At 36.9% G+C, this 24,150-nt stretch overlaps 1 protein-coding gene across 2 annotated transcripts in view; it reads left to right on the top strand.

The window, feature by feature from the left end:
- SLC44A5 (solute carrier family 44 member 5) overlaps positions 1 to 24,150 on the top strand; it is a 379,083-nt gene that overhangs the window by 314,335 nt on the left and 40,598 nt on the right. For both annotated transcript variants that reach the window (XM_060023840.1, XM_060023841.1), the window contains exons 5-10: positions 7,581 to 7,665; positions 13,726 to 13,854; positions 14,683 to 14,743; positions 18,028 to 18,151; positions 19,611 to 19,694; positions 22,584 to 22,696. In XM_060023840.1, the coding sequence (XP_059879823.1) occupies positions 7,581 to 7,665; positions 13,726 to 13,854; positions 14,683 to 14,743; positions 18,028 to 18,151; positions 19,611 to 19,694; positions 22,584 to 22,696 (596 nt within the window). The remainder of the gene's footprint in view (positions 1 to 7,580; positions 7,666 to 13,725; positions 13,855 to 14,682; positions 14,744 to 18,027; positions 18,152 to 19,610; positions 19,695 to 22,583; positions 22,697 to 24,150) is intronic.

Genomic DNA, 24,150 nt, shown 5'->3' with positions numbered 1-24,150 from the left:
AGAGAGAATTATGACACATTGTTCAATGGAACATATTAGAGAGCCCCAAAATAAAGCCACAGAAATATGGTCAATTACTTTATGACAAAGAAGCCAAGAATATACAATAAGGATATTATCTTCAATAAATGGTGTTGGGAAAACTGGAATGCCACATGCAAAGCCACGAAACTGGACCACTTCCATCTTACACCATAAACAAAAATCAACTCAAGATGGGTTAAAGACTTGAATTAGGACCTGAAACTGTAAAACTCCTGGTAAGCTCCTTGACATCGATCTTGGCAATAATCTTTTGGATCTGACACCAAAAGCAAAGGTAGGAAAAGGCAAAATAAACAAGTGGGACTACATCAAACTAAAAAGCTTCTGCACAGCAAAGGAAACCATCAACAAAATGAAAAGCCTATGGAATGGGAGAAAATATTTTTGAATCATACATCTGATAAGGGATTAATACCCCAAATTTATAAAGAACCCATGTAACTCAATAGTAAAAAACCAAACAATGAAACAAATGATTAAGAAATTGGCAGGGATCTGAATAGACATTTTTCCAAAGAAGACATATAGATGGCCAATAGATATATGAAAAGGTGTTCAACATCACTAATTATCAGGAAAGTGCAAATCAAAACCATATGAGTTATCACCTGATTAAAATGGCTATCATCAAAAAAGACAAGAGAAAACAAGTGTTGGCAAGGATGTGGAGAAATTATTGTGCATTATTGGTGGGAATGTAAATTGGTGCAGCCACTGTAGAAAGCAGTATGGAGATCCTAAAAAAATTAAAAACAGAATTACCACATGATCCAGTAATTCCACTTCTGGGTATATAACCAAAATAAATTAAATCATGATCTTGAATAGATATCTACACCCCCATGGTCATTGCAGCACTGCTTATGATAGCCAAGTCCTGGAAACAACCTAAGTCTCACTGGATGGGTGTATGGGTAAAGAAAATGTGATTTTATACAAATAAATAAATTTAAAAATTCAGCAGTAAAAAAGGAAATCCTGCCATTTGTGACAATATGGATGGACCCTGAGCCTATTATGCTATGTGATATCTAAAACAAAATGAACTCATAGAAACAGAACAGATTGGTGGTTGCCAGAAGTGGGAGGTGTGGGGTGTGGGAAAGGGGCTTTAGCTGGTCAAAACATACAAACTTCCAGTTATAAGTTTCTAGGGATGGAAGGTACAGCATGGTGACTATAATTAACAATACTATATTGTATATTTGAAAGTTGCTGAGAGAATAGATCTTAAAAGTTCCCATCACAGGAAAAAAATTTGTAGCTATATGAAGTGATAGATGTTAACTAAACTTATTGTGGTAATTATTTCTCAGTATATGCATATATCAAATCATTATGCTGTACACCTTAAACTAATACAATGTTACATGTCAAGTATATTCTCAATAAAACTGGAAAAAATTAAACTAGGAACTGGACAAAAAAAAAAAGAAATCCATGAATTTCAATCTAGTGTGTTTTGCAGAGTGTGCTGTCTGAAGAATAATGCTTACAATCACATCTGAAACATTACACTCACCCCCACTTTCTCTAGTTACTTTCTGGCACAAGACCCTGGTTTATTGTCTTGGGTACTTATCACTACTTGAATTTATCCTGGTTATTAATTTCACTTGTTTATTTTCCTCTACTAGAGTCAAAGTTCTTTGAGATCAGGGACGTTCTCTGTTTTGCTGTTGTATCCTCAGCACTTCATTATAGTAGGTGCTCAGTAGATTCACTGTTAAATGAATCAGAATAAAGGGGTAGCACAGAAAAGACAGTGATTTGCTCCAGTTGGAGGTCAGTGTAAAGTTCTTATCAGATCCTCCTATTAGCACTGCTAAGTGGTGCCATTATTACTACTCTCATCTAGACAATTAGGAAGCAAATTCAGATAGGTTAAAGTATGCACTCAGGGTTAGCTGACTACTAAATGGCAAAAGTAACATGTTCTAAGCCCAAATTCTGTGTTCTTTAGGCTGCATATTGATAAAGTTGCAGTGAAATTGGTTTTCCATGTTCCACGTTTAATCTAGTCCTTAAAACCTTGAACATAAACTGGTAAAAAGTACCATTAAATTAAAAAAAATGTGTCTGTATATATTTTCATCTGTAAATGAAATGCATCTCTGTGAGAATGTGTAAAGCAGGTTAGGCACTACAAACAACTGAGTCCAGGACATACTTGTTAGACTGTAACAGTGTTTGTACTCATTAGTGTCATGATGTGCTTAGAGCAACCCTTTGATTCTCAACTCTAAAAAACATTCCTTAACTGAGCGTAAAATCCCATGCTTAGAGATGGTGTGATAGTGTTTAGGATAGAATTTGGTCAGTCTGTGCTTTGTCTATGCCTAACCAAAAGGACACTAGGGGAAACACTGAGAGTTTTCTAAAATGTCAAAGCAGATAAAACGGACTCAAAGGAAAATGGAGTCCTTTGTTGACGTGTGTAACTTTCTCTGCCTTTTGAGTTGCAGGGAAGTTATTCATGATACTTGGGTATGATCCTTTTCTTTGGGATTTCTACTAAAAAGCAAGAACTCGATTGATTTTGATGCCACCTTTTGGCTACTACAAAAACTTCAGCTTATAAAGTTTGGGTTAAAACAACTTTGAACCTTGTCTGATGCAGCCCAATTGCCAGATTAGACAGACCAAAATAATCATCTTCCTAGTATGAGCTTCAGATAGGGAAACAGGAAAGATTAAGAGAACAAAGCTCTTCTATTTAAGTTTTGCATCAATTTGGCATCTAAGTGAAGCAATAATAACTTTGTCTTCAATTCACTGAAGAAACACTTATAAAATGACAAGGAGGTCTCATAAATCTGTTTGATTGAACATACTACAAGCCCGGATCTATTACTTGGTTTAAGTTTTAAAATCTATATCAAAATAATATATGCCTATGAAAATAAACCAAACAATAATGAAGAGCTTATAATAAAAGTAATAAAAGCAATGGTCTCCTGTCTTAGGAGATTTCTTTCCAGAAAGATAATCTCTCCTCCTTCTGGTTGTTTTAGTCAGTTCAGGCTGCTATAACAGAATACCATAGAGTAGGTAGCTTGTAAAAAACAAAAATTTATTTCTCACAATTCTTGGGACTAGAAGTCCAAGATTAGGTGCCTGCTTGGTCAGGTTCTTGGCAAGAGTCCATTCCCTGGTTTGCCATCTTTATTCTGTATCCTCAAATGGAGGAAGGGATGAGAGAGCTCTCTGAGGTCTCTTTTATAAGGGCACTTATTCCATTCATGAGGGCTACACCCTCCTGACCTAAGCACCTCCAAAGGCCCCACCTCCTAATACCATCACTTTGGGGGTTAGGATTTTAACATATGACTTTTGGGGGAACACATTCAGTCCATAACACTGCTTTTAGTTCTTCTGGCAGTTTTTTGCATAACTTTAAATCATATGTTTATTCTTTCATTTTGTACTTTATTAATTTTAGATAGTATCCATTGATAGCCTGCTATGAAAAATGAAGGTTTAACTATTTACATTATCTGTTTTTCTGTTCTCCCTCCTTGTTCCATGTTTAATGGTTGAATTATTGCCTTCAGATTCTCTTATAGTTTACTTTTGTGACTTTAAATGGTATACTGAGCTTCAATTGCTTGTTCCACTAACTTTTGTCAGTATCTCGACTCCTCTTTATATAAGACGAGGATATTATCCCCACTACCCTTCTCTCCATCTTTCCTTTCTATTCCACTTTTTATATTTACCCTTTACATAATCAAGTTTGTTATAAAGTTCAGTTCTGCAACTTCATCAGAATCTTTCATGTTCTGTTGGTAGGTTGATTCTAGAAGTTGGAAATAAGACTTTTACTTTGTAATAACTACGTGAAGTTTAGTCACTGTCTGGCCATTACATTTTCATTTCTACTGTGTCCCTGATATCAAAGCCAAATCTTACACTTTATTTGCAGCTTAGCATCATGCTACATTTTAGTTTATTTCAACATAGGGCAATGACATTCATGTAAAATGTTTTATTTGTCAGCCAAGTTTTTCTTGAATAGTCTTTATCAGGACCATAAGTTTGTCTACCATTCCAATCACACTATTTTTCAGAGGCTCCCTCTTCTCTGAACACCTGCCTTGTAGAACTTCTGTCCTTTTGTTCCACTCAGGACCAGGTAAATTTTAGGCCTACTGCATAGCTTTAATTCTGGGACTTATCTACCTCATTAGATTGGGTCCACTTCTAGAGGTGCCAGATTTAGCAAATAAAAACACAAAATGCTCAGTTAATTTTCAATTTCAGATAAACAAGAAATATATATATTTTTTTAGTGTAAGCACGTCCCATGAACAATTTTCTATATCCCAACTTGTCTTCTTTCTTTGTCGACACCCTTGTTTTGAGGGAGAACATTCTTGATTATCTTCCTAAGAAGAGAAAGCACAGGAAGTAACTTTGAGAAGTCCCTGGAAATATTTTTCTTCTCCCTCTTTACAGTTGACTGATGGTCTAGCTTTAGAAGTGTAACTTGAAAGACAATTCCTGTCAGAAATTTGAAGATACTGTTCTATTGTTTTTAGCATCCAATGTGTCTAATGCTAGTCTGTTTCACATACCTTGTGGTGACTTTTATCCTCTGGGAAAGCATTTAAAATCGTTTCTTTACTCTTGGTTTTCTGAAATCCCACAATTTGATGTAGGTCTTTCTTAAAAAATATTCTTTTTGTTCAGGCCTCAATGGGGGTCCTTTAATTCTAAAGAACTATGACTCTCATCAGCTCTGAAAATTTTTCTTCAGTTATTTCTTTGCTGTTTTCATTCTTTCCATTTTATTGTTTGTCTTTTGGGAACTCTGTTAGTTATACCTTGGACCTCCTGGATTAGTCTCGATACCTCTTTTTTTTTCCTTATATTTTCCATCTATGATTTTTTATTCTGTATTCTAGGAGATTCATCAAGTTTTTTCCAGCTCTGCTTTTGATTTTAAAATTTTGTTAATCATATTTTAAATCTCTTAAAGCCCTCTTGTTTCCTATTTATTCCTCTAATAACATAGTATTTTTATGTATGAATAATCTGCTTGAATTACTCTGAAAAAAAAAATTTTAAGGTCCCTCCTATACCCTGAATTATTTTTATTTCATCTGGCATCAGTTTTTGTTTGTTTACTTTAGTCTTTCTCATTCCTATTCTAATTTCTCTTAAACTCCTGATGCTACTTGGTTATCCATTTTTACTAAAGAAAGAATTGGGTTGCTTGTGTGAATTTGCTCTGTTTCTGTGTTAGTAGCTCAGTTTTTCCAGGGATGCCTCTGCCCCATATGGGATAGGAATGTTGTATTAGCTGTTAGATTTCACTACAGCATGAACTGGTGGGAAGCTGTCAGTCATGGGCTTTTACAATGCCAGAAAATGAAGGGTTGTAGACTGGGGTACCCAATCCCACAAAAGCCCTTGCTATCATTCAACAAAAGAGGCCTCTGTTTTTGCCCATTTTTCCTGGATGCTAGAAGTCTTAAGTGTAGGTGTATGGGAGGAGCATAGAGACACTGATTTGCACTGTAGACCTGTATATAAACCTTCATTAATCTTCTTACTTTTGGCCACATTTCTCACTCTCAGCTTTGAGTCCAGAATGTGTCATGATTTCTAACAGGCATATCATATCCCACCCTTTTTGTAGCTTTTCTATGGTGCATTCATCACTCAACGCAGTCTCATATGCTCTCCATCTTCCAGAAATTGTTGAACTCTCTTGTGCAATTGTGTGCAGATCCCATCCTGCACATCCTTAGCTGGTAAGGTGAGGTTTATTCCTTTTTGTACTTTTATTCTTTTATTTCCATGAGTCTCGGGAAAGAAGAGAGATGGGCTTAAGTGCATCTTACATCAGCTCAAACTAGTAGTTTGTAGTTGCTTCTATTTTGTTGTTTCATGGTGGAAATATAATTCAAGTTAAATAATGAGTTACTTCCTCAATCACTTTTGCAGAATTGTTCAGCTGCAACCATTGCCATCTACTTTGTACCTAAGGAATCTGAGGGCCACTGATGTTTAAAGATATCAGACAGACTTTGATAGAATGACTATAGATTTGTGCAAAAAACTAAGGATTCTAAGATATTGAAAAACTTATTCTGAAATTGATCTCATCCATTCTGCAACATCTGATGAGTGCCTAATATGGGCCAAGTACTCGGCTAAGTGTTGGCAAGGGAGGTGGGTATAAAGATGAATAAGATACAAACTTTACCCTTGAGGATCACATAATCTGATGAATAACTTGAGTTTATGTAGCATTTTGCAGGTTATAAATCAGTTTTACCTGTGGGGGACTCGTGACACTTACTGATTTACCATTCAGCATTTTAACTACTCCTAAGGGACTCCAATGATCCATGACATGTAATAATTTATTCATTTGCTTGGGTACAAATCTGAATCTCATGCAGAAGATATAGTTGCTTGGGTGGTGAAAGAGCCAAGCTCACTCTTGTGGAATCGTGAAGTAGCCTTGTGCATATTGTGTATGAATTTATAGCCAGATTCTTGATCCATCTAGATGGGATTACAAACATGAAATGGGTTTATTTTTCCCCTATTATTGCCTTTAACAATGTTCTTTCAAATTTCTTTCCTTCTTGTTTTGGCATCTTGGGTAGCTTCCTTCCATAGCTTTCTAAATACTTTCTATTGTTAAAAAGTTCAGGGCAGTCCAATTTAAAATTTGAATCTTGCTTCTTCCAATTCCCCAGCTCAGGTTTGAACACTGCAAGGGAACTTAGAGTGGGAGAGAGGCCCTGTTCTGCTATTTCCCTTCTCTTCCCTCTCTCCTGGTCCTAGCTCTTTCTTTGTGTGTGACAGATAGAAGGAAGAGTATCTGTTACTTTCCTGGCCACTGTCCTAGTCCCACATGGTTGTTGCTACTGCAGCTAAGATGTAACTGACTATCCATAAACTCTGTCTTTGGGGTAAGCATCCAAAGGCTGGCTCTCTCATGGTGCACAAGTGGAAATTCTCTGGGGAAGTCCTCACTGACTAGTTCTTTGACTTGAGAAATCACCTTTGGCTTGCCCTCCACCAAACCCCTTTGGCTTTATCCATGGTGATTCACCTCCAGTCTCTTGTCAGATGAGGTACCACCAGGAGGATGCAAGCTCATTTACTTGACTCCATGTTCTCCCATGGCAGGCTGCTTCAGTGCTGCCCTCTTTCTACCCCATTGGTTTATTTCAACTCTCCTGTGATCTCTTTGGGTCTCACTTTTCCCCGCTAAAACATTAAACATTTTTCAACATTATTTTCAATGGCAATATAGTCTTCTACTTTAAGGATGTGGAATTCTTTATGTAACCAATCCCCTGTTGATGGACAATTTGATTATTTCAACTTTTTACTATGACCAAAAGGTGCTTTAAATGTTAGGCAGGTTAAAGGGGAGTTGGAGAATATTTTGCAACTGTCTGGGGAAAATGAAGCCGATTTTTAAATTTTATGTTATATTAAAGTATACAGGGGCTGAAATGATATGAAATATTTCCACAGTCACTAAAAATATTATGTTGTTCTCTTAGGAACAAGCCCATTTTGTTTTACTTTAACCTGCTCAGCTGTACCAGTCCCTCCGTGGTGGTAAACCTACAGTGCCCTACCAGACAGGTAAGGCAAAAAAAAAAAAAAAATGCCTCGCTGGTGATGTTAGCGATTTTGAATATTCTTGGGTGAAAGAATTGAGAAACTACATTTGGGTTCTGGGTGTGTGTGATTAATGATGAATTTATGGAAGGTGGGAAGACAGAAGTATAAGCTCATGTTTGTTCATACACAATTTTAAAAAAGCGGTATTACTAGGAACCTCAGTGATTATCTTGTCTAACCACCTATTTTTATAAATGAATAAACTGCAGCCCAGAGAAGTGGAGATATTTTTCTCAGGATGAGTATTAGGAAGAATAAAGCCAGCTACTGTAACTAATAAACCCGTTTTTCAGTGACTTAAAACAACAGTTTCTTTTCGGTCATATAAGAGTAAAAGGCGGTGTTTGTGGTCAATGGGCAACTCTCTTCCAGGCTCTTTTCATCTGGTGGCTCTGTCATCCCTTAAGTCCTCAGCAGGAGCAGCATCCAGTTGCCGGAAGAAGACAGAGAGGCTGAATAAAGCACCCCTGTTCTTAAAAGCCTTGGATCAGTAGGGTCACACAGTGCATTTCTACTTATATGCCATAGACTCATTAGTTTTATTTGTTCACACCGAGATGCAAGAAGGAGGGAATAAAGCAATGTAATTGTGGGCTGAGCAGCCTCTTGTGTACCATGAACAAATGAAACAATAGGGACAAACTTCATTGTTTCTTCCGTAGTCTATCCCTCTGTCCTCCAGAACACCCTTCTTCCCAAGGGAGACAACCCAGAATCCCATGTGGTACTATCTTTAACCCATAGTCTAGGATCTATGGATTATGGATAGTCTCTCCATCAGGTCTTGACACTAAATGCACAATGGGGAACAGGGCTAGGAAAATTAGAATACAAGCTCCCATTCAGAAAGGGAGGAGGTATAAATGCACAGTGGTCTTTAGTGCATGGCACTGGAGAACAGTCTTTTATTCGACCTACCTGGATCATGTTCTCTGAAGGAAGTTCCTTATCCGTCACATCCTATGATTCTTTGCTCAACCACCTGAAAGGTTATTTCCTGTCTGTCAGCCTCAGACCACACCATTGCTGAGCATTGGAAATACACCCTCTTAGGGGCCATGTGGCTTTGAAACTTTCTTCCTACTGTGTGAGCTTAGAGCCTCAAAGATTATATTAACAGTGAAAGGCCTTTTCAGATTAGGTCATGAATTTGGCAGTACCACTACCTCAAAAACTTAGTAAGATTTTGACTTAGTTGCTTTCTCTTGGTTCCACTTTGCTGTACATCAGAAACTAACACAACATTGTAAATCAACTATACTTCAATAAAATTAAAAAATTAAAAAAAAATAACTCCCTTATCTAAACCCTCAGTTCTTTTGCCCCTTCTCGTTTACTTGTACTTCCCTGGCAGAACATCGTTCATGGCTAAATGCAGCTTTCTGCCTACTCCATGCCTCAACCCAGGCAGCTGTGTGTTCTTGCAGAAAACACACACAACAGTCCATTAAATTAAGGACCACTAACCTCAAGGGGGCCCTTAATGCTGTCCCCAAATCACACAGGAGACCCTATGCCCATTCACTAGCTACTCTGCTAGAAAACAATTTCACACCTTTTCCTCTCACCTCAAACCTCCAAGACCTCCTTCCCAGTCTCCATGTCAGCCTCTGACTTAGCTTCCTATTTCACTGAAAAAGTATTAGCATTCAGAAGACAACTTTTACGAGCTACCACACTGACCTCCACTTGCCTACCTGTCATCATCTGTGTTCATGTATTTACTCTACCTTCCCTGCTCTTACTGTGGAGGAACAACCTGTGCACCCAAGGCCAGCCCATCCGCTCGTGCATTAGATCTTATCCTCGCTCACAAAGTCCAGCACACAACTCCAGAAATCTTCTGTTTTTTTCTTTTATTACCATTTTCCTTCTCTACTAAGTTATCCCCATCAGTAGACAAACATGCCATCTTAAATAATTCTCTCCTTGATCCCACATCCCCTTCCAGTTACTGCTTCATATCTCTGTGCCTCTTTTTTTGCCAAACTCCTCATAAGAATAGTTTATATTCAATGTGTCTAAATCCTCCTTTCTCATTTTCATTCAGGCTTTTACTCCTACTCTATTTTCTCCAAATGATATTGATACCATTGATCTCCATCTATTTAAACCAATGGTCAGTTCTCAATCCGTATTTACTTGAGCTAACAGCACTGTTTAATCAATCCCTCTTCCTTAATATACTTTATTCACTTGCCCTCTAGGGCACAACATTGTGTTTCCTCCCAACTCTCTGGCTACTCCCTATCAGTCTTCTTTGATGGTTTCTCTTCATCTTTCCAGCATCTTCTAAACACTGGAGTTTCCTCTACCTACATTTATTCCTTTTGGCGATTGCACCTAGTCTTGTAGTTTTAACACAGTCTATATGTTGCACTTCCTAATTTATCTATCCAGATCAGTCTGCTCCCAGAACTCCAGATCTTTCTATCCAACCACCTATGCCATGTCTCTACAGGGATATTTAGTTAGCATCTCAAATTTAACATGTCCAAACTCAATTCCTAGTCTCTGACTTTATCCTTAAAATTGTTCCCCCCCCCCATCGGTCTTTTCTATTACAGCTGTAAATACCATCAAATCATCCTTGATCCCTCTTTTCTGTCACACTCATGTTTGAGCTGTGAGCTAAGTCCTCTGGTCTCCATTCAAAATATACCCAGGACCAAACTCCTCCTTTTTTTCAAGGAACCAGCTAGATTAGTTCAATGACCTCCTGACTGGTCTCTTCTTGCCCCTGTCTCCAGCCCCTTAGACTCTCTTTTCTGCCCAGCAGCCAGTGTGATCCTGTTAAATGTAAGTCACATTATGTCCCTCCTTTGCTCAAGCCCCCTCCCCTCAATAGCTTCTCAAGTTACTCATATTAAAAGCCAAAGTCCTAACAATGGCCTACAAAGTTCTTCACTGTCTGCCCGACTCTGACCACATATGTTATGGCTCTTCCTCTGCTCACTGCACTCGGGTCATACTGACCATCTGTTGTCTTCAAAGGATCCAGGAAAGTGCCTACTTCATAGCTCTAGACTTTGCTGATCTCCCTGCCTAGCCTGCTCTTTCTCCAGATGACTAGATCACTAGTCTTCTTCAAGTCTTCCTAAAGTCTTCCTCAAATATTACCTTTTGTTGAGGCCTCCCTTAACTACCTATTTAAAATTAGAATCCCACCCTGGTATCTTTCATCCTCTGGCCTTCTTTCTAGCCTTATTTTTCTCCATAACACCTGCTACCATCTCATAGCAAACAATTTTGTTTATTTGTTGTTAACCATCTCCCCTACTAGAAAGTAGGGATTTTTATCCGTTTTGTTCACTACTGTGTTCCCCAGTGCCTAGAACAGGCTCAGAGTAAGTGATCAATAAATATTTGTTGAGTGAATGAGTAAATGAATGAATGAGAGAATATCTTCCCATTCCCAGTCTAGAAAATTTTCCACTACACTATACAAATACATCATTCCCATGATGAAACAAAAAATCCTTGCACATTATGCTTTTTATTACATTTCACAAATTACTAGATTACATAAATTACTAGATTATCCTTTCTTCATGGCAAATTGTAGTGTTTTAACCTTCAGTGTAACTCTCTCTTCCACTCACCAAATCCTAATTTGTATTAGAATGTTAACCCTATATGAATGGAAGATGTAAAAATAATGATGAAGAACTATATTCAGAATGTCCCTTTGTGTTTATACAAAGAATCAGAACTGAGTCAGAATATATATTAGCTGCCAATAATGCAGGATTGCTTTCAGTCTGCCAGGCAGTAGTGCGTCTACTGATCCAAGCCATATTTTTACGCATGATGTTTTTTGTTAATGCAGCATGGTCCAGACATGTGTCATAAGCATTTAAAGGACAGACCTTGATGAATTAGGATACCCAACCTCAGTGTGACCTTCATTTTTGGCTAATTATATGTTGATTGCTACTAATCAGCACCCTATTTGAAGTGAACAAATTGGTCTGATAGAGAGTAAAGAACATTTGCTATATTGTTTTTTAACAGCTCATTTGTGTCTGGAATGAAATTTGATGTGATTCTCATTATCAAAACATTTTTTACCACTTAAATTACTTTCTTTTATATGTTGCATACACCGCACTTTTATATGTGTAGTATACATTGTACGTGTGTGTATGTATAAATACAGAAATCATCATAGCCTTAACTCAGTAGCTCCTACCATCATTGAAAGCCTATGAAAACATTAGTATATTCAGTATTCACTTTTATAAATCCATTTAAATGTATCCAACAAGGGGCTAGTTCAGTTATCTTTCAGAGTCATGTAAGTAAATTGCCAAAGTCTAAATGTCTGTGAGGTAGCTCCTAATACGTTAATGGTTTTTTCAGCTTAGCCCCGATCAGAGTAAACTTTTGATGTTCGCATTGGCAATGACCTCAGTCTTCTTCCAAAAAATGTGAGCATGTTGGTTGGTTGCTGTGAATGTCCCTAAACAGTTCTTCAGTTTTCATAGAAAGATACCTGTGAGACTTTCAATATTTCCTCTAGAGGTGTGTGAATGTGTGTATGTGCTTGTGTGTGTGTGTGCATATGTGTGTAGGAGAGACTGAGAAAGAGAAAATGCACCTGGAGGTGTGAATGTGGAGATGAGTTGTTTACCTTGTCAAAACTTCTAAAAGAAATTGGACTGCTGCTGCTACAAAACAATATTAACTGTGAGATTTTTGAGGTACCCATTTAGTTATCTACCTACTACCTTAGCTGTGGGGTCAATACCAATTGTCCTCGTGTAGCAGAGACATGACCCAAAAAAGGGGAAAGAGATGTCACCTCAGCAGCCGTGTTTTTACCTAACTACCAGTGGGGGTTGAGCTAGAATCTGGTCAGTGAGAATGGTTACCACAGTACGGTAGGGAGATGGAGCAAACCAGAGCTGAGAAGCCTTTCCTAAGGAGGAACCGAAGGTGGAGGAAGGGAATGTTCAAGGATTGACTACAACTCCCATGGCTTCCCATGATCTTTGGTTTTTTATTACAAACAAAAGCAAAACCAACAGAGTGCATCTTCCCTGATTCTGCTTTCTCTCTGTGGAGTTACTAATTGGATTGCAGTCACTCCACAGTGGCTCTGTGGACTAGCACGGCCATCCGGTTTGGCATTAATAGGCCCCCAAAGTTAATTAATGTAAGATAATTGCATCAGTGACCTCTCTGCCCATGTTTGACTGGTGCTGCTGAAAGACAATAATAATGATTGATTGCCACAAATAGCCCTAATTTTGTTAGTTTCTTATGGTAATAAAACCTCCAATTATGTTCTGAGAATTCATTGGCACTGATAGTTACTAGCGGCATAAGTTATCAATGTTTGGAGCGTTTTAAATTACCATTGTATTCACATAAGGAAAGAAAGCAAGATTCTAACCCTGAAAATGTATAAACTACACAGGTGAAATTAATCTTGCTTTAAGCTCTTATCTACTAATTCAGAAAATCATGAAAAAATATTTCATTAAAAGTTCATCACTGTCCTATGGAAGATGTCACACAAATCTACAAATTATAAAATTGCATAGAACTGCACACACATACACACAAATGAATGCATGTAAAACTGGTGGAAACTGAATAAGGTTAGTGGATTGTAACAATATCAGTTTCCTGATTGTAATATTGTACTATAGTTATACAAGTTATTACTATTGGCCAAAACTGGGTGAAAGGTATGTGGAATCTATTATTTTTCACAGCTGCATGTAGATCTACAATTATGTCAAATCAGAAGGTAAAAGTAAGTTTGTCATTGTACAGCATCTTATTGTTTTAACAGAACATCAACATCGAAGGGGAAGGAGTAGAGGTTGAATACTAGTACATGAAATTTTATTTTTTACAGTAAGTTTAGAGGATTGATTTAAGTTTCTTAGATGGAAAATGGTGCTTTGCTTTTTTATAGTGGTGGGTAATTTAGAAGTTTAACCTTGTAGATAATCCCTTGGTTTGTTCAACTCAATTCAGTTCCCACCATTGTGTTTCTTTATTTCACAGATCTGTGTCTCCAAGTGCCCAGAAAAATTTTTAACCTACATGGAAATACAATTTATGTACAGAAAAGACAGAAACGACTGGACATACTACAGCCAGTTCTGCAAGTCTGCTTTTCTTAAGCCTGCGAAGGTATGTGTGTTTAAGCTTAAAACTAGAAAGAATTTACCTTGTTTCAATCGCAAGTGTAACATGAGCATTTGTAACGGATCAAGCTCCAAAATCTTCTTGGAAGTGATTACTAATGGTACCATTTCATTAAAACACAAATGCACATGTACATACAAACACACACACACACAATTTATACCATATCATTTTGTAGACTTGGGGTGTTATACAAGACTGTTAGGTCTGGTAAGTTAGCATCAACTATTCCCTGACACCAGCAAATTCTCTACTTGGATTTTTTGCTGTCTAGAGCTAAGAGCTAAATGTCATTTGCAGTCACCATTTCATTAATGTGGTGATAAAGCTCCGTGGCTACTTAGTAATAAGAATTTTACTTCCAAACCTGGTTTGATAATTACTCATTTAAAAAGTCCCCAAACACTACCTAGATTTAAGATTTATAAGGGATTTCTAAAGCCTTATTGTGTTAATTAGTAGTAATGGCTCCTAAATTAGAGAAGATGCCATTTTTCCAGGAAAAAATTAAAGGATTAGAGACTAAGGATATAACTAAGACGAAGATACACACCTTCAAAGACATGCCTTGGTTTCAGCAGGTCTGACTTTATTATTGTTGATTCAATTGAACTACAGTTAGGGTATTTAAGAGTGTTTGTCAAACAAGTATGTGTGTGTGATAATCTTACAATTACTCTTATTAGGGGTGTAATTTGGGATAAGGAGATTATTAGGGAATTGAATTTTTAAAGGACAAAATTTTTATATCAAGAGTAAAACTTGTCATCACATCATCTTTAAAATGTTAACATACTCTTCCTTCAATTTTAGACTCTCACACAAGTTTTACTGGATGATGATTGTCCAACAGCGATTTTTCCAAGCAAACCTTGTAAGTGGCTATTATTTTACCGTAGAAACACAGAATCTACCAAGAAGTTATTTAATTCAATTCCCTTATTTCACAGTTGATGAAACTGAGGCCGGGAATGGTCCTATGGCTGGCCCAGGGTCCCAGAGTTAATTAGGAAGAATAAAGCCCATTCTGGCTCCAGCTGGGGATGTTCCACTGGAGCTTGGTGAGGTTTTAGGTTTGGCTGCTTAAACACACACAAAAAAGTTTGAAAATTGATTTTTAAAAGCCCATTCAGGTTGATTCTTCGGTGCTCTGTGAACACACATAAGCACAGACACACTCTAACACATCCACCCCTGAATTCAGCCAAAAAGTTTGTTGAGAAATTGACACTGGGGAGTGAGGGTGGGGCATATACTTGTATTTATAATTTGAAAGTTGAAATATTTCTATGTCTCCTGAATGCATCAACATTTTATTTCTTTAAAATTTATAAACTTTATTTTTTTTTGTGGTACGCGGGCCTCTCGCTGTTGTGGCCTCTCCCATTGCGGAGCACAGGCTCTGGACGCGCAGACTCAGCGGCCATGGCTCACGGGCCCAGCCGCTCCGTGGCATGTGGGATCCTCCCGGATCGGGGCACGAACCCGTGTCCCCTGCATCGGCAGGTGGACTCTCAACCACTGCACCACCAGGGAAGCCCCTATAAACTTTATTTAACTGTTTAGAAGAAAATGAAATAATCACTCATTTTCCTTTCTTAAGGCTATAATTCTAACAACAGAGAAAAAACTTTACATAAAGATGTCCATCACAGTGTTGTTCCAAAAAAAGAAAAGACAAAGAAAATCAAAAGGAAATACTCTAATATCCAAGAGCAAGGAAATGCTTAAATAAATTATGATGTATTCATTAAATGAAATATTTATAATTTTTACCTATAAGTATTGTGTATATGTTACAATGTTACATAAAATGAAAAATACTATATGAATTATGACAAGCCTGTATAAATTAAAATAAACAACCACCAAAAAAAACTACTCAAAGAAAAAGATTGGAAACAAATATGCCAAAATATTAAGTGACCGTTTTGGAGGTGGCAAAACTATGGCCATTTTCTCTCTTTCTTCTTTTTCTATATCTTTGTTTTTCCACAATGAGTACATATTTCTTTTAAAATGGAAGAAAGACAGCAGTCATCAGTTTGAGTAGAAAGTCAGGTACCACTGAAGTAGCTACCATCAAGCATAATGTCTTACATGCTCCCATCAGTCTTCTCTGGATCATTAAAACCCTGCAGCAAAGATGTAGGCCTGGCAAGCAACCGCATTTAACCAGGAAGTCCTGGGCAACAAGTGTCTGTAGTCAAGAAGAATGTTACAAATTTTTATGCAAAATGGTAAAAATGAATCATTAGTCACTGAAGGTGTAATAGGTATAAAAGTATAACATATAGTCCTGCCCTTATAAGTGTAGTTTGGTTAAATCACACAATATGAAATGTACATTGGGAATACAAAAATGAGTAAGGCACAGTCCTTCACAGTCTAGTGAAGGAAACATTAAGATAAATATTGAAATCACTTGTATCCCCCCAAGAGAGGATTAAGTATAGTATTTGAAACAATAGTATGCAGCTAATAAAATTCACTCATTAAAGATTTTATAAATGGAAATAAGTAATATTATAAGAAAGAAACAAGGGACAACCTCTCATGTACTGTATAATTATAACTCTCAAAAAAAAAATTTCTTATAGAAGAAAGACTGGAGGAAATGCACCAAAAGGTTAATATAGTTCACTGTGGGTGGTAAAACTATGTACAGTTTTGTATCTTCTTTCATAAAATTTTCTCTACTTTCTAAATATATAATGAGCATATTTAGTAATTAAAGCTAACAGACTAGATGAGTTATTGCCCAGATATAATATGTAGAACAAGTTTCGGGGGTTCTGTACGTGGGAACAGTCATGTTGAAGGAGGAGAAAAAGAGTACACAGAAAGGAAGAAGGGAAGGCAGGAGAGAACCTGGGCCTGTAAACCAAGGGAAGAGAGTTTTGAAAGGCAGGGGTTGTCTCCCATGTCAAAGACTCATTCAAGAGAAAGTTAATTCATTCAACAGCAGATACGTACTGAGTTCCACTATGTACCAAGCACTGTGCTAGGTAATGGGTTCAAGCAGGACGAAGACTAAAAAAGATTTGGAGGTTTTGGCAACTAGGAGGTCACTGGGATCACTGGGAGGCTAATTTGCATGGAGAGGTGGAGACAGAAATACAGTTGGATTGAGAGGGAATGGAAGCATCTGGTAGAGGCTACTATGTCAGATTTGCCAGGGAAGAGCAGGAGAGAGAGAGGGCAGTCACCCCGATTATAAAAGCTACGGAACATGAAGGTGGGTAGATCAGACCATTTTAAAAAAGGAAAGTCAGGAAAAGCTTTACAAGGACATATTTCTTCTTTCTCTATATCAGCTGCTTTCATATTTTCAGGTTTACACTCCATGCGAACCCATGCAAGTCTGTGATACTTCTTGTAAGAAAAAATATAAAAATTATCCATTTCTGATTGCTCCTCCCTCTTCATTTAAAATTGGGGTTTTAAAACATTTTTAGTAATAAAGATTTGTAAAGAGTCAAGGATTCTGTATAATTAAAAATAAGCACATAGAAGATTGAATGGTAAATTAACTCTTCTCAGAAATGCTAGTTTTCAAAGTGTGGGCCATTTTTGATAGCTTTAGAATTCCCATTTCCAGCCCCTCTTAAAAAAATCTTGTAAATGAGCTGGAAGACAGACAAATTATTCAGACTTTGTAAATAAAAATTCAATTGTCTTAGTAACCTAAAATTTGCGCTGATTCTTATTTCCCAAGGAAATGTTCACTAAACTCTGGTTTTCAAGGTTTCACTCAAGGAGTATCTAAGAATTTTGTAAAATAACAAAATAAATTCATCCAATCATTCAAGTAAATATAGCCTTTTTATTAAAATGTGTTTACCATGAGAGAGAGGTTATCAGTATTACTCTTATAAAACCTGTGCTGTGTGTCCTTCTTATGGCTACTTGATGAATATACCATGTATAAAATAATCAGCAAGTTTAAATGTAGCTTCAGATTATGATTGTATTTGCTTTCCATGTCAGTCTTAGAATCATCAGAAAATCTGATTATCAAGTAATGGGCAATTATCTATATTCAGCAATTTATACATTGTCTAGTAAGAATTTGATTATAAATAACAGAAGGCTTAAGAAAGGGAGGATATCATGAAGGAAGAAAGTGATTATCATAATTTTAATTTATTTTTACAGATCTCCAGAGATGTTTCCCTGACTTTTCTACTAAAAATGGCACGTTAACAGTAGGAAATAAGACAGTGTTTGAAGATGGAAGTGGAAAGACAAGAAATGCTGTAGAACTCAGGGCAGCTGCAAAGTATGTTGTTTACACTCCCATTTTCAATTTTGATGCATCCCATTATTGTCCCCAAACTAAAACTTCCATTAGGTTAAGGGTTATGGAGGAAGAATTATGTATTATTCTGAAATATCCATGTCACTGTGGATTAGAGAACTCGGTATGTGTTCATTAAGAAAGCCAAGTAAAGGAGAAAGCAGAATGAATTTGAAAGAACAATTATGTTTTTCAAAATGGTTAAGTCTTTCATTATCAACAGGTATAGAAATGAGACATCAGGAAACAGATCGCAAGACCTTAGTATAATTTACTTTTGAATAAGCATAATTTTAAAAACCCATGCTTTTTTAAAGCACCATTTTTAAAAAATGACTGAAGTAATAAAAGGGAAGGGGGCCTTAAGAAAGGTGAAACAACCATGATGCTGCTCTATCAGTACTGTGTCGAATTTCTATGGACTAACTACAGTGAAGTAAATTTTCTGTTTCCCTTGGCTGTATGCATCATGGTGTTCCACGTTACTGGGAAATACAATTCCCTGGGTGCACACAGACCTGTATGTGCACAAATATAAACACACAGAGTACCATTTCATAGCTTAGTTGTTGAATTTAAAGTAAAAAATAAAGGCATTGTAAAAAATTTATTGTTCTTTCTCAAAAGATTTTAGCAGTCCGAGTAGAATAGTGCAGTTCCTGTGTGTTTAGAATATGATAGCAACATGGATGAATTTCACAAATATAAAGCTATGTGAAAGAAATCATAAAGTAATAGTACAATTCCATTGATGAAAACGTTTAAAGTAAGCACAACTAAATTAAATTACCCTATGATGCATATATAAATGGTACAACTAAAAAGAAAGCTAGGAAATTATTATCACAAAAGTCAGGATTATGGTTAACTTTAGGGGAAGAGGGGGGAGGTGTTGTAATTGGGGCACATGGGGGAAAAGAATGACTATGCTGTAGTTACTAAGTATGTTCACTCTGATAATTCATCAAACTGGATGCTAACGATTGGTGCACTTTTCTGTATGTGCCTCTTTGTGCCTTCCTGCTACAGAGCTGTCAGAAGATTAAGAAGGGGAATTAAATATCATATTCATTCTTGGCTCTATGGATTTTATATTGGCTCTATGGATTTTAAGTTAAAAGCTGATCTTACCATCTAAATTCTTGTCTTATAGTGAGGCTTCTGCAACACTGAGGGTGTGTTGCATATGTTGGAGAGGGGTCTGTTTATCGCTCTTGGAAGCCACGTTCCCTCTGTGTGCAGCTGTAGCTGGCTACCTTTGCAGGTTTAACGAAGTGACACCTCATGTATTGTTGTGGCTAGGAAAAGAGTCACTAGTGATAAATGGCTTCTAAAAATATGCTTAGAACTGCAGCTTCCAAATCCCTTTTATCATAACAAGAACATTTCTGTTTAGTGGTAGTCAAAAAATAATTGATTTTTTTTCCTTCTTTGAATTCAGTGGTATCAATAAAGTCCTTGATGCAAGGGCAATTGGAGTGAAAGTGTTTGAAGACTATGCAACAACGTGGTATTGGATTCTCATGTAAGTGAAAGCTTAGGTGTTTCTTCTCCAGCCCCATTCTGATTTTATCTTTGTAGAATTTCTTTCTTCAAATTCCCCATTCATAGTCATGAATAAAAGGTTGACTTGGATTTCAGTTCCTGTCACTTTCTTTTTCAGACAGAGTGAAGATGAGGCAAAGATATTTGGAAATCTGCCCAGTGGTAGCAGAAAGTTATAAGAATGTAAATTTAATTCTATTAAATCACCAGTAAAAGTCCTCTTATAAACATATATTTCAAGTCACGCAGGGCCATATCTGTGGTATGTTTGCTTTTCATCACACGTTACAGTGGATGCAGTGTTATTTCTCTGGTACTCATTTGTCCTCCCCTTGACCTCCAAAGGATCATTCTTACTTTTTAACACAGCCCTTCCACATAATGTTTGTTATCATCATCATCAAAGTCACTGTACTTAAGAGAAGCTGAAAAAGACATTTGAAGGGAGGAGGAGATTTTAAATTTTCAGACATAATATTTGCATTTCTGAAACATAAAGGAAAATGTAGTCACTCTTCTGGAGCAGGTACATGTTTTGATATGCCTAAGGCTGTCATTACTATCTGGCTCTTGTGCCACCTTCTTGTACCCTAAGTACCCTAAAAGCATCTATGATTCCCTGGTGATCAAAGAATAAAGTGAAAACTTCTTCAGATACTTACAAAGCACCTTACAATCTGGCCCAATTTAGTTTCCCAGATTTATCTCCATGCATGTTTCTGGATTAACCCTATATTCTAAACACATCAAATAGCATGCCTATCCCTGGACTGTCAAACCCCCATGTTTTTGCACATTCTATTCTCTTTCCTAGCATAGCCTTCCTTGTGTCCTGGGCAACCCCATCTCATTATTTAAAATCAGCTTTTGTGTCATCTATGATGTCTTTCTTGACTTCCCCAGCTATAGTAAATTACTTGCCCCTCTGTGTTCCTCATGGTCATTGTGTGTGTGTGTGTGTGTGTGTGTGTGTACGTGTGTACATACCTATATATAAACACACATACCTGTCTTCCACATAGCACCACTGTCTTGTGTTTTATTTACCTCTTTCCCTCTGATAAACTATGAACTCTTTACCATGGTAACTATGTCTAACTCATCTTTATTTTCCTAACTCCTGGTATGGTTCTTGGACCATAAAGATGCATAGAAAATGTGGAACAGTTATAAAAATACTAGGGGAACAAGATAGATATATTTAACTGTAAGTCAAATATATAACTAAAGTCAAAATTGCACTGTGTGTAAAATACTAGTGAGTAGTTTTTGGAGCTATAAAGCTAGATAGTTTTATCAGATTTTACTCATTTTGATGCTTTGTCTTAAACAATTACAGTAATTATTTTCAGTGTGTATTTCAGGATATATCTCCATAGCAGAGATTGTAGTCCATACTTGACAGGAAACTGGTGCCCCTATTGTCAGACCCAAATATCACTAGATATTTCTATGTTTTTCCTTTGTTTTGGCTTTCCCACTCTTACCTGAAAAAAGTGTAAATTATGATAGATTCTCCTGCCCTCCTCACTCCCAACACACGCACTGAAATGCTCTCTACCCAGGGACTAAACACCTAGAACTGCTAGAACATATACACCTGCCTTTATTTTCAACTCTTCTGTTCTCATCGATTTTATACATATAAAGCCAAAGAATGACATACTGGGATTTAGTTTATTCAGTTAGAATTTTTATGCAGGAATTAAAAACACAGAACAGTAAAGAGCTATATTTCTTTTCTTCCCCCCTGACCTTTTTTAATAACCCCCTTGGACTATGCCACAGAATAATTCTTCAACTATGTTGAATATTTCAGCATGAAAGTATCTGTGATTTTTAAAAGGGAATGGCTTCTGAAGTTAAAAGCATAGGCTCTGTAAGACTGCAAGCTGAGGAGGTGCTCTGATACATGCTGTCATCTATCCAGTGACAGTATTATTAATATTTTCTTTTTAAAGATAATATTTGAAGACAATAAACTCAATCAATGTGCCAAGCTCTGTCTGTTTGGAAACTTGCAGATATCACCAGTGGTGTCAGTTCTTAATAGAAGCCAAATTTCCAATCTTAGTGAGTTCTCTTTGATGAAATTACCTAGAAGAATCCAATATGACTTTAACCTGGATATATGGGGGTGGGGGGAAAGAAGTACTCTAGTAACTCAATCAAACCCCAGGAAGAAATTGAAACAGAAGGAAAATATTCATGTTGTTGATTGGTTGATGAAGTTGCATGGCCCAGGAGACACAGAAGCCTTATCACGGCTCCAAATAATGGCCCACAGATCCCTGGGGAGCCGAAATAAATGTCTAGTGAGGTTAGACATCACAAACGATTAGAGATAATTAGACCAGAATGATAATGACTGCAAAATCATGGATTTAGGAACTGTGTGGGGCAGTTATTTTGCTTGTCGTTCTGCCCTAAGTTTGTTCCCGTACTGCTAGAGTGTTATATTACATAAGGTTTTCATTAGTCACCAGGTAGATAGAACAAGAACAGCACAATTTCCTCCTGGATATGCTTTATCCATGCTTTTTATACTTGGTGGGTAAGTGTGAAGGAAAAAAATAGGACTGTGGCAGATAGGAACTGTGGTTTTTCCTGGAACAACTATTGATACTGAACTTCAGTTTACCTAGGCACAAAATTGATTCATGTGTAAAGTCCGTGATGGTCCTACTCTTTCACATGAAAATCTTAACAGCAAAAATTATTTATACTTTTTAACATTATAAATGTTTCTATAGCCAGGTAAAATAATCAAGAATCTTTTTGAATAGAAAAAAGCGTTGTCTTGCTGTGCTCATTCTGCTATGTTTAGCACACTGGCCCACTGTGTTTGTTGTGCATTTTTTTCCTCCAGTGGCCTGACTATCGCCATGCTCCTCAGTTGGATGTTCGTGATACTCCTGAGGTTCACGGCTGGCTTCCTCTTCTGGCTCTTCACCTTTGGTGTGATTGGGATTATAGCTTATGGTAGGTATCACCCTCTTAAAATCATCGAATATCAAAATAATCTTTTTCTTTTCAGTCCCCATTATCAATCACCAGAAAGTATTTTCCTTGCAGTGAGTTTAATTATTCCCCTCCAAAAGTTGTTAAATTGAGAAAAATTACTTAATTTTGCATATATTATCTCTATTATTTCTTCTTTATCTTGGAAAAAAAAGTGCTATCAGAAAGTTCTACTGTTTTTCTCTACCAGCCTTTGGTCTCATGCCTCATGGGTATAAAGAAGGAGGTAAAAAAAAATCCCTTTTAAGTTAATGAAAAATATTTCAGACAATTTCTTTGAGTCCTTTAACTTTTCTGTCTGATCAAAGGCCAGGTCTGCATTGTAACAGAAGTGTGATTGATCTGTTTTCCTCTTTCAACTTAGAACTTTTAATCCAGGTACTGTCACATATTTTAATAATTGGCCAGTACTCCATAATGAGGCGTCACCCTCTAGAGGCAAGCATTCTGAATTACACATTGGATGGACTCTTACTTTATTTCAAGGTTGAGCTCTAATTATTAACTCAACCCTGCCAAATGCAGTACAGGTAAAATGCAAATACTAAAAAAGGAGTTAAAGTCTCTCCTAAAGAACAGTATGGCACTTATGGCAGCTTCTTCTCAGTCTTCTAATAAATGTATGGGCCAATATATGAATGTTAGAGAGGTTTCTATTCAAAAGAATGATTTCTGCTACAACACCATTTATATCGACAATGAGATTTTATGGTCACAGATACCAAAAATAACAATTTCCTATTTTTGTCACCCAAAGAAGAAGAGCTTTAAACATGTCAGCATTAGAAACCAGCAGAATCCGCAAAATCTGTGGCTAGCTTGGGTTCCAATCCCAGCTCCATAATGTAACTGGGAGACTTTGGAAAATTTTAATGATTATAAGCCTCAGTTTCCTTATCCATAACATCAGCACAATAATGGTATCTCCATCTAACAAGACTGTGAGTGTAAAATGAGACAATGAATATAAAGATCTTAGAACGGTCCCTGGAATACAGCAAACACTCAGCATGTCTTGGGGTATTGTTATTATCCTGCTCGTTATCCTAATTAAGTTTCTAGACAATTGTTCACGTCTTTCCAGGTATTATTCCTTATCAGCTCCTCCTGTGCAGCTGCCCGTGAAGAGGTGGGTCAGTCTGGTAGAGGAATGCAAGAATTGCTGTCCTCTAATCTGAAACTCTCAAGAAAGCTTTTTGTCTAAAAGTCGTTTTCCTCCTTGGAGCTCAAAATATCCCCTTTCCTTTGCCATCTTAGAGGTTGAGCGTGTGAACAATTCTCATTGACCAGAACAAATTAAGAGATATATAGGGGAGGCCATATAACACCATGGTTACAAATATGTATTTGGAGTTTGAAAAAGGCACAGTTCTAGAATCATCACATATTAATTGTGTGATTCTCTGCAAGTACAT

This window comes from Delphinus delphis, chromosome 1 (genome assembly GCF_949987515.2).
Source record: "Delphinus delphis chromosome 1, mDelDel1.2, whole genome shotgun sequence".
Lineage (NCBI taxonomy): Eukaryota > Metazoa > Chordata > Mammalia > Artiodactyla > Delphinidae > Delphinus > Delphinus delphis.
Note: the sequence above shows the minus strand (reverse complement) of the source record. Positions and strands in the feature narration are given on the sequence as shown.